General features: G+C 36.6%; 1 protein-coding gene across 2 annotated transcripts in view; it reads left to right on the top strand.

Annotated features, from left to right (window-relative positions):
* The window catches only part of LOC145996583 (PP2C-like domain-containing protein CG9801), a 116,925-nt gene that overhangs the window by 84,042 nt on the left and 15,292 nt on the right, over positions 1–17,591 (top strand). For both annotated transcript variants that reach the window (XM_083133112.1, XM_083133111.1), the window contains one exon: positions 13,289–13,614. In XM_083133112.1, coding sequence (XP_082989238.1) covers positions 13,289–13,614 — 326 coding nt within the window. The remainder of the gene's footprint in view (positions 1–13,288; positions 13,615–17,591) is intronic.

Here is a 17,591-nt window from a genome sequence, read left to right as displayed (position 1 = left end):
GACAAACCAACAAGTAAAATAAATAGAATATAGATAGTCGGGGGAAAAGCGTTTCCCTAGTCTGCCATCTGCAGAGAGTTTTATTCCAGAGATAGAACATGACATGAGCAGAAAGAGGCATCGTTACACTATTTTTCCATATAGTCCCCAGCGACATTCAGGTACTTTTCATACCGCTTCACAAGTTTCAAGAAACCCTGTTCGTAAAACTGCATGTCCTGTTTACGGATGAAATTTCGTGCGGCAGCTTCTACTTCTGCTGTTGTGGTTAAATGCTTCACCTCCAGTCCCTTCTTCAGAACGAAAAAGTGGAAGTCACTTCACATGGCACTTCATCCTTTGTCCATGATTGCAACACACCTCTGTTCTCCATGCTGGCCGGGCACACACTTCTCAGTTCTTCCTAGCTTCAATGCAGCAGTAAGCTGGCGCCCTTTGCAAGGAGAAGGTTCCATGTCAGACAACAAAAGAAGGACGATGCCCATATAACCATAACATATTACCAACCCAAAATCTCCACTCTTTCTGGAACTATCTCTCGTACAAGAGCCATCAGATGCGTAAAGAAGTAATTTCAAAATATTTGAGTTTTTGTGCCTAGAGTGAGTTCTTTCATTATACTGTTCCAAAAATACACAGACTAGAAGTATATTAAAATTGTACAGAATTGTCTGGAAACTCAGATACGTTATTTCTGCAAGAATTGTCATCTCTTTCACAGTGTGTTTCAAATATCACACAGTACTATAATAGGACTACAGAAAGGCACACAAAGTAGAACATCGTCATCACCTTGTAATCAAGGGGTCCCAGGTTCGAGGCTCAGTGGGTCGGATCCCACTTTAAACTGTAGGTCAAGTCCCAGTTAGCCTTTCTGTGCATAAAGTGGACTGAAAACAACAAAGTAGCACATGGTGGCCTTCTACCATTGGCTGATGTGGAAGGGGAGCGTGGGGAATGATTTGCATAAAGCATATCCCACCTATCTGAAAACACCCAGAAAGCTAGCTAGTACCCCTCCTTCACCTAGGAATTTCAAGTAGTAGCACTGCCTTCAATGGAATTTAGCAACTGTTACTGACAGAACCACATTGCAATGAAATTTTGCAAAATGTAATTGCACTGACTGTGTCACATACCCTATGTTGATGCAAATGGCCATTGATGTTTCACAGTATTTGGAGGAGGGAAACAAAAACTTCACACCCACACAGCACACAATTCTGGCACTCACTTCCAGTATTCCCACAGAACTGGTAGATTTAATGTCACAAAATACCATTTAAAAATGTTTTGTTTGGGATAAAACTGCATTCATTCATTTACTTTTCTTGTTTGCGGAGAGGACTGTTTGAATATGAGGGGAAATTTGCCTCCCCATATCTACACGAATCCACTAGAGTTTGATGTTGTGTAACTTATTTCACAGGGAAATTGTATTGGTGTGTATGAGTGGTTGTGCACAGATTACATAATCACCTATGAGAATATCTACTGTTAAGAGTAAAGAAGTAGCAACAAAATTGGATATTTTGGACTTTGTAAAATGCACATTACTCTCTGTTGTACAGTCAGATTACTCATACCAACTCTGCTCGCCAGCTGTAGATCATAGCCTCGTATCCATTTAACCAGTTGCATTCGAAGTATGCTGGTTTGTAGTTTATACCGAGAATGTAGCGAGAGGCATGTCATTGTTGGCATGAAACTGCAATGCATCTCTTGATATATTAGTCAGTTAATATTATGTATGTGTGTGTGTGTGTGTATCTATCTCTACATATTAAGAAGAAATAGTACACTGTTACATTATATACTTGTTAAAATTTGTGTAAATGAAAGTAGGAGAATAGCTTGGTTAGGATATATTGATTTTATCTACATAGATGCATGCTTAGTTTCCTGACAGAAATATGAGACAGAATCATGCTGTAAATAGAGAATAAAATGTCTTTCATTTTCTGCCTGAAGTAGCACTGTGAACTCCTTCCATGACTACACAAAAGTTGCTAAAAATTGATTGTACAAGACCTGATGACAAACCACAAATTAATAAAATTAAAGGAATTATTTTAATATGTTAATTTTACCCATAGATTTAGATTTGATGAATTCCATTTGGCATTCCACAGAAACATAGTTCTTGCAAGGTGGTTGAAGGTGTTGTTTGTAGTCCTTGTGAAGCAACAGCATGTTCAGTTCTCAGGAAGCTTGCTAAATGTGTTTGTGCTTGTATATTGGTTTTATTTTCCACTGGTCTATACACTCGAAATGACGTACAGTGCACATTTAAATTCATAACCTTCTATTCTTTCCATTTGTTCCTGTCAGTCCTTCTCATCTTCAATTAATTTTCTTGTCAGAGTGAAGTTGTTGAGGTGAATATAATAGCCACATAAATCAAACCGACATGGTTCCATAGTTCATTAAGTTTATTGCTTGGGATCCTTAAAAGGACTAAGAAACCATTGTGAAGTAAACAAACATATTCTCATGAATCAGTGAATTATTGCATAGTCTTTGTATACATGTTTCTGCCTTCCCCATTACTGGATGAAATTGCATACAAAAGGTTTAACAACATGTGAGAATATTTTGCACATTTTGCTCTGTCAAAATCTGATAATGTTAGAAGAATCTTGGTAAGAAGCATTGGCCATTTTTGAAAGTGATGTGATCAGCATCACACTCTAGCCACCTTCAATCCCTCAGTTCCCATTTATTTGAGGTTGGATGAACTCCAGAGCCACTCTATACAGGGACAAGGCCAGAAAACTTCTGAAATCAGATCACGCACCCTAGGTTAAATTTCTATCGGTTTCACGCCTTCACTCAACAAAAATCGCACGGCACTTCGCTGCTCCAGCTTAGAGCACTCCTGTAAGGGTGCCGCTATCTTTAGTAACCATTTCCCAGCATCCCGTGCACGAGGCAGGCGTGCCAGCCCCAGCTATGACTAGCTTACATATGCCTTCACAAAATAACAAACATATATCAATCACGGTCGTGTGTTAGATTTTTTATACTACTTTTCTGGTTATTTATTGAATGCACATTGTATATGGGTCTAGCAGTGCATAATAAGAATAATGTACATACAAACATACAAATGTAGACGAAATTACGAGTTGTCTAATGCAACTAGTACAATGAACTTGGACTAAGGAAATATAACTTCAAATAGCAGTCTCCATTTCAAGCACAAAACTGTTATTATTTGGTGTGTTAACAACACTCAAATTTCACTTACCTGATAACAAAATGCATTTTATGATAAACTGGTGTTTTTGTTATGCAGAATTACAAGTTAACATGTTCCTGTGCCCAACAGAGCATACAAATATATGCACATATAACTTGGTTGGATACCTTCAACTTTCATGAAGGTCAAACCATGATGGTCAGTTAACTTTTATATGTTCCTGTGGCTTCCTTTCTCACAGTGAGATTATGATAGGAGCAGCAATGAAGTTGGCATTTAAGCAAACTGTTTTTCTGCCTGAGAACACTACAGTCGCTGGGACTTCATCAAAAATGAAGATATCATCAATGTTGCCAGGTTATTAGGATATGGGAATGTTCACAGAGTGCTTGTACCTTTTCAACTAGTTCCCACAAGTTGATGTTGTTGGCCTTAATCCATGTTGGTCTACTGTATTTGCCATGTTAAACTCTGTGTTCTATTTCATAATCCACTCCCTTTCGTTCAGTTCCACGCCACTGAGTTTAAGCCCAGGAGAACTGGTTCATGACTTCATGTTTATGTATTTACCTCCTATTAGAGATGGGACAGAATAATCAGTACCATTTCTATCATAACTACCTTCTGTGGTTTGTATCTGGCACTTTTCCATCAAAATTATATGTTTGAAATATATAATGTTACAGTGGTTAATCGAAAATGGAAATTTGAAATACATGTCCTGACTGCCTTTCCCTGTATTTATTAAAAGGCTCATGTTAAGTTGTGCAGAATCATTAGAGCAACAATCTATGATGCCAGGATTCCCAGGTTTGAATCCCAACCTGTGTCCTTTGTGAGTATTTCTTCATCAGTTTCATCTAATCATCACTCATCCTCATCTTGGTGATAGCCAAAAGTGACATAAAATAACAAAAGTATAAATAATACTGAAGTGAATGAAACATAGAAAATTTAATTGATTTATTGATTTGCTTTATTTTAGTTTGCTTTTTGTGCCACTTTTGGCTAATTTGCGAAAGTGGAGATGAGTGATGATATGATGAAATTGATGAATGGACACTCACAAACATCCATGCCCAGGCCGGGATTTAAACCTGGGACCCCTGGCATCATAGCATGATGCACTAACCACTCTGCCATGGGGGCCGGCTATGTATAAAATTTATCTTTATTATAATTTAAATGGGAGTTTGTGTGAAAAATATGGAAGGGGTTCACAATGAAATGTACTATTGCAGCTCCATTGTAATTCAGGCTACCCTGTTTTTGGAATGAGGCAGTTCTAATGTAAAAAAATATCTGATACTGTGTCATTTTAATACCCTCCTCCTCTTTTTGTCATGATTGTGATGGATGGATGTAGTTTTTTTCTGTGTATATTTTTGTGCATTAAGCAATGATGTGCATAGTACCATAAATGCCCTCACAAGATGTATTGCTGCACTCCGTAGAAGATGTTTGATATAACTGTGATCATAAGAGCTAGCATGTAGTTTACATAGTCATGTGAAAAGTGGGAAAGCAACAAGGATACTACAGTGAGAAATTACACATAAGTGTGCCTTTTATAGCATTTATGTTTGTAGAGATAGTTTCAGTTGAAGGACCATTAGCCAAAATCAAACAATTCGTTTCTGGTAAAAGTGGCACACAGAATGCTAATTTTGCCTTCTCGATGGTGCAGTGGCAGCGTTGTCGCCTTGTAATCAAGGGATCCCGGGTTCGATACCTGGTGGATCCCACTTTAAACTGTAGGTCCAGTACCGATTAGCCTTAATGTGCATAAAGTGAACTTAAAACACAAAATCAATCAATCAAAGAAAGCTAATTTTGATTAACCAGAAATGCAAATATATTAATACTGAGTCGATACCCATACTGATTCTGATTATCTTACTGATTCCCACTGATATCGATGCTTGAAAATTGCAGCATTCAAGATAAATATTATTGTGCAAGTGTTTGACTCCAGTACATGCATCAATTTACCATAGTTTTCCTTTTCAGTAATAAAGAATCACACCAGAAATTTTATAATAAGCTATCTGTTATGGAATCTCGAAATCATGTTTCCTCACATGATACTGGTGAAAAAAAAAAACCCTTGGAATTTTGTATAATATCATGTTTTCAAAATGTCAGAAAAGTATTTACTGGTATCAAAAGTGATAGGGGTACATCAGCATCGACTCGCCTTGGTATATACCCATTAGATTCTTGATTTTACTTACTATCTCATACGTTGACTAGAATTCTTATGAAACACTTGGAATTGCCAATCTCTGTGGTGGAGTGGTTTGCAAACCATAATATGCTGTACAATAAGTCCTTTGAATTTTAATTTCTTTATTTGTTTTTATCATCAATTCATGTTTGTTCCTTATTGTTGTAATTAATAGAGAGAAGTAAGGCAAAATAACCAAAATATAATCCATTCTTTGAACTATTATTATTTTAATAATAATAGTAATAATAATCTTCTTTATTAAAACAGACGTGTTTCAGCCTCTTGGGCTGCTCTTCAGTGGCGTCTCCTGACCCTGAACTTAAGGCGTTGGCAAAGAAGGAGTGTTAACCCCTCCCCTTCTCAATGTGAACAAATGTTACAAATTTTGCCCGAACATTTTTGGTGTAAATTTAGAAATATTTAGAAAAACATTAAATTACATAAATTGTTTTAAATCAAGTAAATACTTCATTTAAAATAAATTATTAATCGTATTTGAAGGGTAAGGAGAAACAAGGACTGCCAAAGAACAGTTTAAACGAGAAAATTAATGTTCAATACTTCGCCATACAATTAATTTTTAAAGCACGAGTTTCAATGATCTTAACGTATTTCTAATTCCAGTTGGGGAGAAATTCTAGTTACTTGGGATATTGTATGTATTATACCTAGTCTGGCCATAAATAGTGTTACACACTATTTGGTGAATAAATTGAATATGGTTTCAGATTTTTAAATGTTCTTTTAGTATGTTACAGTTACATATATTACACACAAATAGCACCATTCAGTTTTCAAAATGTACACTTTCCGAAAGTTTGTAACAGTATTTATGGCCAGACTAGGTATATTTAACAAGCCACTTTGGCTAAAAGCTTGCAACCAGAGGGGTCTGCTCGTTCATTACAAAATTGCTAAAATGCATATGCACATTCCCGGTTTTTCCCCTTACCCTTCATTTATCCTTCCAAAAAGTAAAATTTGAAAAATCAACTGCTCATTACTTAGTTACTTGAATTCCAGTCTATTCTTCTTTCTTTAGAGAGAAATGCGCTGATCACCGCCTCATAAAATTTGGATTTATCCCCTTCTCGCAGCTTAGAAAGTAATTCCTTCTCGATGGAGATAAGACTTAAATTCGTCATCCGGTTCTGAGGTTGAGTAGATCGGCAGAATGTGTGGATCCTCTTCAGTGATGTGAACGATCTCTCGACAGATGACGTCGTGGAAGGAATTGTTGCGATCAACATTGCTAATTTATACATTTCTGTAAACTCACCCACTAGATTCGTGATAATTTACAATCTCAATTGGTGTTTTCTCTGATCCTTCAGTGGAAGCATACCAAACATAATGTTCATTCTGTAGTTTGGTTAAATTAAACAGACTGCCATAAATTTCCTGCAATTTATGTACGAGATGGTGAGGAAAGTTTTCTCTTTTATTGAAGTTGCCCTGTTTTGTGGGATTTAGTAAATCAAAATATTGCAATTTTTCAAATGATGCGAATATAATTGTTATCTGGTTGTTGATATTATCAATGATTTCAAAGTAAAGCCTCCGGCAGTGGTCTTTCTGTGATTCGTTGTTCAGTCGCCTCCTTTTCATTTCAACAAACTCTTCCTCTTCTACTGCACCAGTTATAGAACTCCATAGTGTTTCGAAATTCTCCCTTTCCTTTTGCAGCTGTTGTTGAAATTCAGTTACTTTATTACTGCAATACAAAATATCAACAATTTTAGACTGCAATATACTGAATAATACGTCTGAAAAGGCAAGCAAGTTGGATAAAGCCTTTATTAAAAATATGTTTTCGAAATCCTTCAGGAAGCTAGAAAATTCTCTTGAAGTCATTGCAGTCAAATGATCGAAGTCTCCACTTTCACTAACATGTTCAAAAAAACATCAGCAGTGCTTCTCTGTTGTCATTGACTTCCACAATAGCCTAGAGGTAAAATTCCATCTGGTAGGAGCTAATGACGGGAGCTTTCTGGACATGAAAGCAGAAAGTTCGTGTAACCTCTTTGGGGAATGAGAGAAAAACGTAGGCAGTGATTTAAGACCACAATAAGCTCTTTGTTACATTCTAACGATTGTTGCAGCACCAAGTTCATGACATGAGCATAACAATGCGTAAAAAAAAGCTTTCGGATACTTTTCCAAAACTTTGCTTTGAAGGCCATTCAAATGGCCACTCATTACCGAAGATCCATCGTATGTCTGGGAAATTAATTTATCCCCACACTTATATTTATCCACTATTTCAGTCACGTGACTAAAAAGAGCTCCTGCAGTTTTATCGGCGCTCATGTCATCAAATCCAAGAAATCTTTCAATGACTTTTTTCTGTGAGGCCGAAAAAAAAAACGTAACGCGGTTGACACCTGAGATTTATTGCTAATATCTGATGTTTCATCGACCAGATAGCCACAAAGTCTGTGTTTTGAATTTCATTATAGATTTCATCTCTCAGAACATCCGAAACTGAATTTATTAAATCATTTTGAATGCCTGCCGAAGTACCGCGAAAAACTGTAGAATTTAATAAATGTTCTTTTAATGAGGGATCGAACTCGGCACTTGCAATAAGGAATTCCATGTAATTGCCCTTCTTTAGAGATGCTGCATTTTCATCATGGCCTCGGAATGGCAATTCTTGCTTTGCTAAATAGCAGACGGCGTTAATCAACCTCTTTAATATTTCCCTGTTCTTTTTTTACTTTTTCATTGTGTAGCTCTATTTCAGCTTTTCGTTGAGTATCCATAATAACGTCAATTCTAGTAGGTGTGGCAACAAAACCACTAAATTTAAAGAAACTAGAAAGATGCAATTCAGACTCACTGTGTTTTTTCGCTGCAGTATTGAGATGATTCAAATCTGCATACCCTTGATAATTCCAAACATGTCCAACAGTAAAATTTATTCACCACATCACACCCGCAAAGCCAGTCTGAAATTTCATAAAGTTCTTTTCGAAAATGTCTCTCAAAACCTTTTCCAGCACCATTTTTTCCTTTAACACATGTTGACATCGTGAGATTCGGACATGGTCGACCATTGCCAATCACTTGTTTCTTCTCTGAATACGAAAGCGAAGAAAAGGATTTATTTAAATACTTTTGCACAACACTTTCACTATTCCCCATCTTAAAATAATCACATCACTTCACACCACACGTTTAAAAAATAATGCACAACAATCACGAGCAAAACAACGCGGAACGCAGAGTGAATGAAAGCCAAACCGTTGGGAACAAATACAACGCCTTGAGAAGCTAACCATGCTCGTGGCTGGTAGGGTGCACATGCGCTGTCATACTATGTTTTGGCAGTGGTAACACGTTGGATTTCCTCGCAACGCCCTACCCGTCACGGACCGATCTGCCTGCCTGACAACCACTGCGCGCTGCGCCACGTTCGAAAACTACCGGCCACTCGAAACTGACAAAGAAAAATGCTCAAAATCGTAATTTATAAAAGTACAGATACTTTCTTCTTTATTTCATTTTCCTTTAGGCGTTGATACACGACTTACACACCCAGAGAAATCGCCACTGCTGCTCTTACAACCAATCCTTGTGAATTGATATGAAAAGAGTCCAACTAGCCAGTCTTTGTTGACAAGGCAACACAAAACGTCATTGCCCTACTTAGAAAGAAATATATGAAAGATTGCTATTGTGAAGAGCCTTATATAATAACACAATGTCTTCTATATTGTCAAACCTAATCGACTTGACACTGTCATAAACCAGACCTTCATGTGTAAAAAATTAAACACACCAGATGGTTGGTGGTAGGTTAATAATGGTCAGCTTTCATCTGTGACACATGTGTAAAAGATTACTACCATGTTACTTTCCCATATAATGATGTGTTAGTGTCAACAGTGTTTGCCTGTGTACTCTAGCCGGATGCAGATTAAACCTGTAGTCTCGGGAGTGCCAATACTTAGAGTGGGCGTTTGTGGTACTTATGTGTATATAATACAGAAAGTAAAGTAAAGATTTAAATGTCTTTGTCACCACATGTGTGATTTTTTTAAAGTCATCTTGTGTGCATATTTTTCTTGAAACAACATTTTGAAATGTTTTGAAATGATATTATTAATGCTGTATGTTTACATACATACCTATGTATATTTAATAAGCTTGAGCATTCATTGTATTTATTGAGGAGTGTGAATATTTTTGTGTTTGGAGTGAGTTCTTACGAGTAGGTTGTCTTGTGCGTCTTGTTGGTACTTTTTTGGGATTTGCCTTTCTGTGTAGGATTATGTAGTTTCTCCTGCCCATTTAAGTAGCAAACGTTTTTTCAGTGCTTCTGCTTTAAGACTAAGGTTTGTTTCGCAGGTGTAAGACACAACATGTATAAAAATGCCTCAAATTATAGTGTGTTTGTGTGATTTGGGGAAACATTAATAACTGAGGTACTTGTATCCCTTGACCCAAGATTTCCCGGCACCCTTAGTGTTTCAAGATTTTCCCACGGTGCACAAGTCAGAATGTAGGCCTGTCTACACTTGCAATGCTCAGTTAGTGTGATTAGGTTGCTTGCCTTAAGTTAAGAAATAAACATATTTCAAATTCAGAAACATTTTACATGTAATAAGTACTAAATAAGCACATACTTCGAATAACTGTCATTTTAGTAAAAATATTGGGACACACCTGTAAGCTAGCAACGGTGCCCCAGGGTGCCACGGTGCACACTTTGGAAACGACTGTCTTAACCTTTGCAAGGCTAGGCTTTGATGTTGTGATTCAGCCATAAGGACTAATAGCATTTAGGCACTAGTGTATGCAGGTTTTTTTTTCAGCGGAGACTGCAATTATAAATCTGCATTCTAGGGGATGGATACACAATGAAATATTTTGTAATTGTCATTTGTATTTACTACTGCAATTTCTCACAAGTTATTTACTGCTTTCATTTGAAAATTTTGGGAGGGGTTGTAGCCCCACCACCTTCCCCTTATGTATTCCAGTGCATGTTGCTCATTATGACAATATGACGTCACTTTGCTGCTTAGTGTGTACTTGTATTCTGCCATATGCGGCTTACATGTGGATGTTAATGCAAAACAATTCATCATTAATCATTCTAGTGAGACAATTATTTTAATATAAAAAGTATTGGAATGGCTCTAGTTCAAGAGAAGCAGGAAAGGGTGTCCCAGAAGTCACTTAACACATTCATGTTTTTTATATGAAGGAGAGTCAGAAAAGAATTTTAAAAATCAGATTAAAAAGTATATGACAGACTGTATTTAGGTCAAATTTATATCAGGTATTATTTACAAAACCATCTCAAGGATGCAACACTGATCAAGTGAGCTTCAGAACACCATTTTCATCATTTTTAAAGATGGCGCCTCCTTCACACACTTGCACCAGTGAAGAGCAGTGGTTTCTTGTTCTCTGGAAGCCTAAAACGTATAGAAATTCTCTTGACAAATAAAAATTCAATATCTCTATGCATGATTACCAAGCCAGCAAATTTACGAATGGAGGGAAAAGTATGATGGAAAGCCCTTCGGAATGGATCATAAGTGACTGCACGTGCACCTCAAAGATTCTTCTTCCTGAGATATACAGGCACTAACTCAAGACTTGGATGAGCCATGAATATATACTAAAATGCAGCAAACTTGTGCCTCTCTACATGCATAAATCTACTAGATAAAAAATGAAAACAAATTAAGGTTTTTCATTTTACTCTCTCTCTCCTACAAGCAGAACACAACTTTTGAAAACAAATATACATAAATTCAAGTCTTCATGATTTTTTGATGGCTATTCCTCAAGTTCAGGTAAGAACTGTTTTTTCAGTTCACTTCTCCAAGCCGTGGGTGTATCCTGCAGGGATGGGGGGTGGGGGCTTTCCTCAAAAACGAGAGGTGAAAACTTTCAATTGATTCATTGTGCTTTTTACGTTGGGAAGTAAAATAAATGTTTAATGATACGAAATAAAGCATTTCCACAATTTCGAAGTACACATTCCTTGTGCCTCCTGAAAAAAGTCTGGGTACACCCATGATGTGAGCCAGCCATTTTTGTAGCACTAGGGCCATTGCTTGTCATAGCTAAACTGAAATTTACTGGTGACCAAAATGCATACTTTACTTTGAGGCATTTAATTAGCATGTAATATAAATTATTTTGTATCTTTCAACTTTATATTCTTCTTGCTCTGCTTTCTTATGATGCATATATGCTATATTTATTCAATGCATCTTGTATTTTTACTATAAATAATATAAATATTGTTGTATTATACACGAGAGCAAACATTTATTGCGCTTAAATTTAAATGTTAAAATATACTTTTCTTCATAATTGTAATAATTCTTACTATATGCATTCTAACATTCTGTGCCAAATGGAACATTACTCTTGCTGCAAATATCGACATACAAAAACAAAGTATTTTCAAGGTTGATTGTCTCACAGGCTGTGAACTTGTTCATATTTGTTTGGAGATGAAACTAAAACTAATACACATTGAGCAAAATGTCGATCTAGAAAAGAACGTTATTTGTGCCATAAATTTTTCTTATTGATATTCTTGACCAGGGTAATGATCTTAATAATATGGCATGATCTCTCTGTTGGCTATCAATACGACATGCATTTCACAGCTGCTTGCAATAATATCAGGGAAGATGTAATATGTTTTTATTGTTAGTTTCCCATTGTATTTTGTTGTCATGTTTTGTCCTCCTGTAGTACCTGTGTGCATTATGTCTGAGAAATTGCTATATGACAAAAACTGTTTAATTGGAAAAGTCACTTGCTGTTAACTTTTCAATAACAATAGTAACTTAGGGGTTTCACTGACCTGGAAATCTTGCAGAAGTCTGTGAAATTAACTTAGCAGAGTAAAGGTCATTGAAAAGAAAATTAAAAATTTACTTGATAGTATTGGAAACTGAAATCACATTTCACTGCTCCCAACTCATTTTTTTCTTTGAGCCATATTGCATAGAAGAATGTTCTCTTATATTTTGTCATTAATTTTCAGTAAATATTGGACAAACTTGATTCATTTGACCAGCATGCAAAGTTGAAGAAGGCACAATGCTTATTGTGTGTTGAATTATTCTAAGTGGCCTGGAAAATTATTTAAAAGCTGCAGTGTGAAATTTTAGGGAGTGTAATATGAAATTATGAGCTACAATTAACAAGTGGGTAAATAAATAAGAAAAAGCACTGCTTGGCAACATTTTGAGAGACCTCAAGCCCATTTTTATTCACAGGGGACCCATTCCCCAAAAGGCTAGTGGCCAGCCCTCCCAGATCATGCCATAATCTCCATGCTACAGCGTGTCTACTACTATCCTACTACTGAAAGTCACTTTTTTGAGATTTACCGAATACTTTACTTCCTCTCTCATATATTCTTCCTTTTGTAAAAATAATTTTCTGATTCCTCCTTCTCCCCCTCATTGTAAATATTGCAGCATGGCGTCAAGGTGTAAACTTTTTTTTTACATACATTTTTAAGCTATCGAATTCCAACCTTGCCACCAAAGTGTTCCCAGATTCTAATCCCAGTCTGGTGGGCATTCTTTGTGGCTGTCCCTTCATAAATTTTATCCAATCAGTACTTACTCTCATTGTTACTATTATCCAAAAGTGGCAGAAAAGCAATACTAAATATCAAAAATTATATACAAAATCAAAGCACATCTTGCCCCATACTTTAGTTACAATGAAACGGGAATGCCATGCTTTTTTGATAGCCAACGAGACCTTCTGAACAATCTAGTTATTGCCATGGGTGCAGAGCGTTATTTTTAACATTACATTGAACATATTTGCAGTATGTCGTCTCACATCTTTCAAATCTGCAGGTACTACTAGCGTAGGTGGCACCTTGGCAGCAACGCAAAATGAGGATATAGCAGGTGTTGTTAATTGGAATCGTTCTCATAGTAGAGCTTACGGTGCTGCGACGACTTTGTACGAGTGCCACCCAGTCACTCACCAAAATGCCGGGAACCCAATAGCCGATGCTTTTGCCATCGTTGCGAGGGAGAACAGCGCCATCTTGGCCCTTGCAGATGGCGTCAATTGGGGAGAAAAGGCTTGCATTGCTGCACGGTGTGCGGTGCATGGCTGTGTGGAATATCTCAACAAGGCTTTGTTTGGAAGCAACGGACAAGTTTCTACTACTGCGGTGAGTGTATTGTTATAGTTGGTCTCATATGCATGAAGTGATTGTGTTAATTAACTTAAATCATAGCTTGTGTACTAAGAATAAATATTATAAGTGACTAGTTTGCGTATACTTTCAGTATTGGTTCTGTCCAGGGTCGCCATCTCAAATTTTAAGGAACAGCCCGAGGTACAAGTACAATTATGTGCTGCATCTTTCCCATGACATCAATTTTCCCGTGTTTGAAAAATTACATTTCTTCCAGCTGTATCCATGTTTCTGAATGCCTAGATCAACTTTTTGATGCCGATGGGCATTGTGCGACACACATTAATTCTGCTTCTGCTTCTCTGCCTCTACCTCTTCTGCACTCTTTCTACTTACTTCCTAGCTAGTGTGGTGAATGTGTGCTGTTGTAAGTTGTGTTCAGTATGTTTCAAAATGTGGGGTAAACATAAAGTACAGATTGATTCAAGAGTCCCTTAACACCCCCTATAAAATGTAAAGGAGTTAAGCTGGATACAATTGGGCCCATAGGCGTAGCTAGAACTTTATATTTGGGTGTGCACAAAGAAAAAAAAATGAGGTCTGTACCTTTTTAATAGCATATTTTGCAATACAATCACTTGGCTCTTTAACTGCACTGATGTTTGTAAAGGAATATAAATTCACTAAATGGCAGTGTTGAAAATGTCTGAATATATGTAATAGAAAAAATCAAATTGCATAGAAATTACACACACACAAAATTAAATAAATAAAACAAACAAATACATCAAAATACACGTCATCTATAACAAGAGACGTCTGTCAAAAGGTACAATGTTCTTAAACTCATCAATAACATCATTTACATCAATAGACTAAGCTTTTTCCTGTTCCACAAATAGCAAGAGCAGGGCTTCCAATCTATACTGCTTCTGAGTTGCTCTTAATTTAGTTTTAACTTGGGTAAGCTTGGAGAAAGCTCTCTCACACGCGCAGCTTGTAACAGGTATATAAGAAAAGTGCTGTAGTACAGAGTAGAATGCAGTAAATATATTCTTTCTCCAATGACATCAAAAAATTGAAAAACTACAGACACTCGTTTCATCAGCGATATTGCACACATTTGTACCAAGTAATGACATTTTCAACTTCTTACAAACTGCCGCTTATTTTCTCTCTTATTAAAATATCTGTCTTTAATTCTCTTTGATAAAGCAGCCCATTAGGGTGTGCCTAGCCACACCCGGCACACCCCGTAGCTACGCCTATGATTGGGCCTGATAGAAACAAGTTAGGCCTAGGGGAAACCATATGGCTGTGTTCCAAGTGGACATCTGCCATATTGGTAACCGCCATATTGAATTCAACTCAAAATTTTTAAATGGGAAGGGGTGGTGTAATACATCAAATCAGGCTAGAATTTTACGAGAAGGTTTTTTTCAACTTATCTTTAATCAGGAAAAGGGTCTACAGCCCCCCCCCCCCCCTCCTCCCCTGAAATTTTCAGAAAATAAATTCCAACAGGCAGTAATGAAGTCTGGGAAAAAACTTACAATAACCCCCGATAACTATTTTTATGTTTGAATAACTATTAAAACGAAGGTTTAAAATGGTAATTGGAGTTTATATCTCGCGAAAATAACAGAGTATAACCGAAATTAATTTGCGGTGATCCAAGCGAATATATTTTATGTGTTTGTTCAATAATGGTTAGCGTCACACTGAACCCATGTTCAAATTTAGTTGTAGGTTTGGTACAATTTCAATTGAATTCACATAATCCTTGAGCGACGTGGAACTGTGTCTTGGATAATATTTGTAGATATGAAAATCTTAACTAGTGATGCACACATGCTTTCGCTTACATTAAAATTCACCTGATATGTCACTATGAAACACAGGTTCTTAATCACCTAATATATTGTGTGTGCATTTATTAGGACTACATGTAAAAAGAAACCGAAGTCTTCAAACCAGCTATTCACATTGTCCACCAAAGATTGAAAAAAAAAAGAAATGCTTTCGAACATATGGTTTTCCTGAAACTCCCGAACCACCTTTCTGTTCTCATACATGGTGAATCAATTGTTTTCAATGTTTCAAGAGAAGCCATGTCAATTTTTTGCTTTGTTCTAAGAACTGAAGGATTTTGGTTTTGCACACTGGCGTATGCAGAAGGGGCTGAAGGGGCTACAGCCCTCTGAAAATTTTAGAAAATAAAAGATGCAAATGAAGGCAGTAATGAGGTCTGAAGAGAACTCTTAAAATTACCTCCGATAATCATTTTTGTGTGTATAACTTTTAAAAGAAAGGTTTAAAATGCTAATTGGAGCTCATATCTCTGAAAACAACAGGATTACCGAAATTGATTTACGGCGATGCATGCTGTGATCTAAGCAAATATTTAATCTCACTCTGTACTGTAAAGATTAGATTTAAGGCACTGAACCTGCATTTACGTTCAGCTGTAGATATTGGAACAATTTCAATTGAATTTACATAATCTTTGAGTGAGGTAGAAATGTGTTTTGGATTTTCTTTGTAGATGTGAAAATATTTAACTAGTGATGGTATAGTTCACCTGACATGTCACCATAAAACACACGTTCATAATCATTTAAATGCCATGTGTGTGCATTTAATAGAACTAAATGCAAAAAGAAACCTAAGTCTTCAAATCTGCGGTTCATATTATCACCAAGGATTGAAAAATATGCTTTGGAATGAATGGCTTTCCTCTAACTCCTGAACCACCATTCTGTTCTCCTACATGGTGAATAAATATTTTCAATATTTCAAGAGTAGCCAAGTAAATTTCTTGCTTTGCTCTAAAAACTGAAGGATTTCAGTTTTACACTTTCAGTACTTGTAGAGAGTCTTAAAATATAGCAATTTCCATCATAAATAACTACTTTGTCAAATGTTTTACTAATCGTTCAAACCTGAACCTAAGAGTCGATCAGACACCATTTCAACTTATTTTTTAAGACACAAGTGCTCGAGCAGGATTAAAGGACGAAGCAACCCAATATACATAAAAAACACAGCCTGGTTTCGGTATTTGATACAAAAGTACTTGTGAAACATCAGAAGTCTAAAAAAAAGTACCGAATACAAGGCATCTAAAAGAGACAGCCAGGGGTGCCAACTTTTCAAAACATTGGGTGGAATCAAACACTTGAACCCATAATTGGCTGTTGTGCGAATTACTCACTAATTTCAATTCAAAAAGTATTCTAAAAAACTTTTTGTACTTACGATTCGTGAGTATCTGGTTTTCCAATGAACGACGTTTCGAGAACAACTGTTCCCTTCTTCAGGTTCTTAAGTTACATAGGCTAGGAATTTGGGGGTAGTACCGAATTTCCTCAAATGGGGATACCAACCGTTGGGATTAAAGGGCATGAACAAAGAAAGAAATTTCAGATGGGTATGTTGAAGGAATGTATAAGAGAAGCATAGGGGACAATAAATAGGCTTAGTAAAGAGTGTTTGCAACTTCATTTGGAGCTTAACGCTATATTGGATGGGGTGACATGGAGTAGGATTGAGGAAAGACATCAGAAATACTTGGAAGCAGCTAAGAGCAGTCATAGGCTAAGAATACAAGGTAAATTGGATAGGATAAGGGGGAAGTTGAAAGACATTAAAAGAAAACGTGGAAAGAAGAGGAGAAGGGAAGGGGGAAGGAGGATTACATTTTGAATTTAACTAAGAGAGAATTTCCTATAGACCTAAAAGAAATCATGGGAAAATGGCAAAAATTCGCTATAGGGGAGAGTAAAATCGAAAAAGAAGAATTCATTATAGCAGTGGAAGGAATAGTAACAATGATGGATGATAGAGATGATAAGAGGGAAGTCAAACAAAAGATACATGACATTATTGAACAACAGATCAGAAAGGAGAACGTTAGAGAAAGAGGTAACGGGAAGGGGGGGGGGGAGCAAAGGATAAGAAGTTTAGAAATAACAAAAAGAAGTGGAACAACGTCAAAAATGGGTTAGAGA

The sequence above is a fragment of the Lepisma saccharinum genome, chromosome 12 (assembly GCF_977018435.1).
Source record: "Lepisma saccharinum chromosome 12, izLepSacc3.1, whole genome shotgun sequence".
Classification (NCBI taxonomy): Eukaryota; Metazoa; Arthropoda; class Insecta; order Zygentoma; family Lepismatidae; genus Lepisma; species Lepisma saccharinum.
Note: the sequence above shows the minus strand (reverse complement) of the source record. Positions and strands in the feature narration are given on the sequence as shown.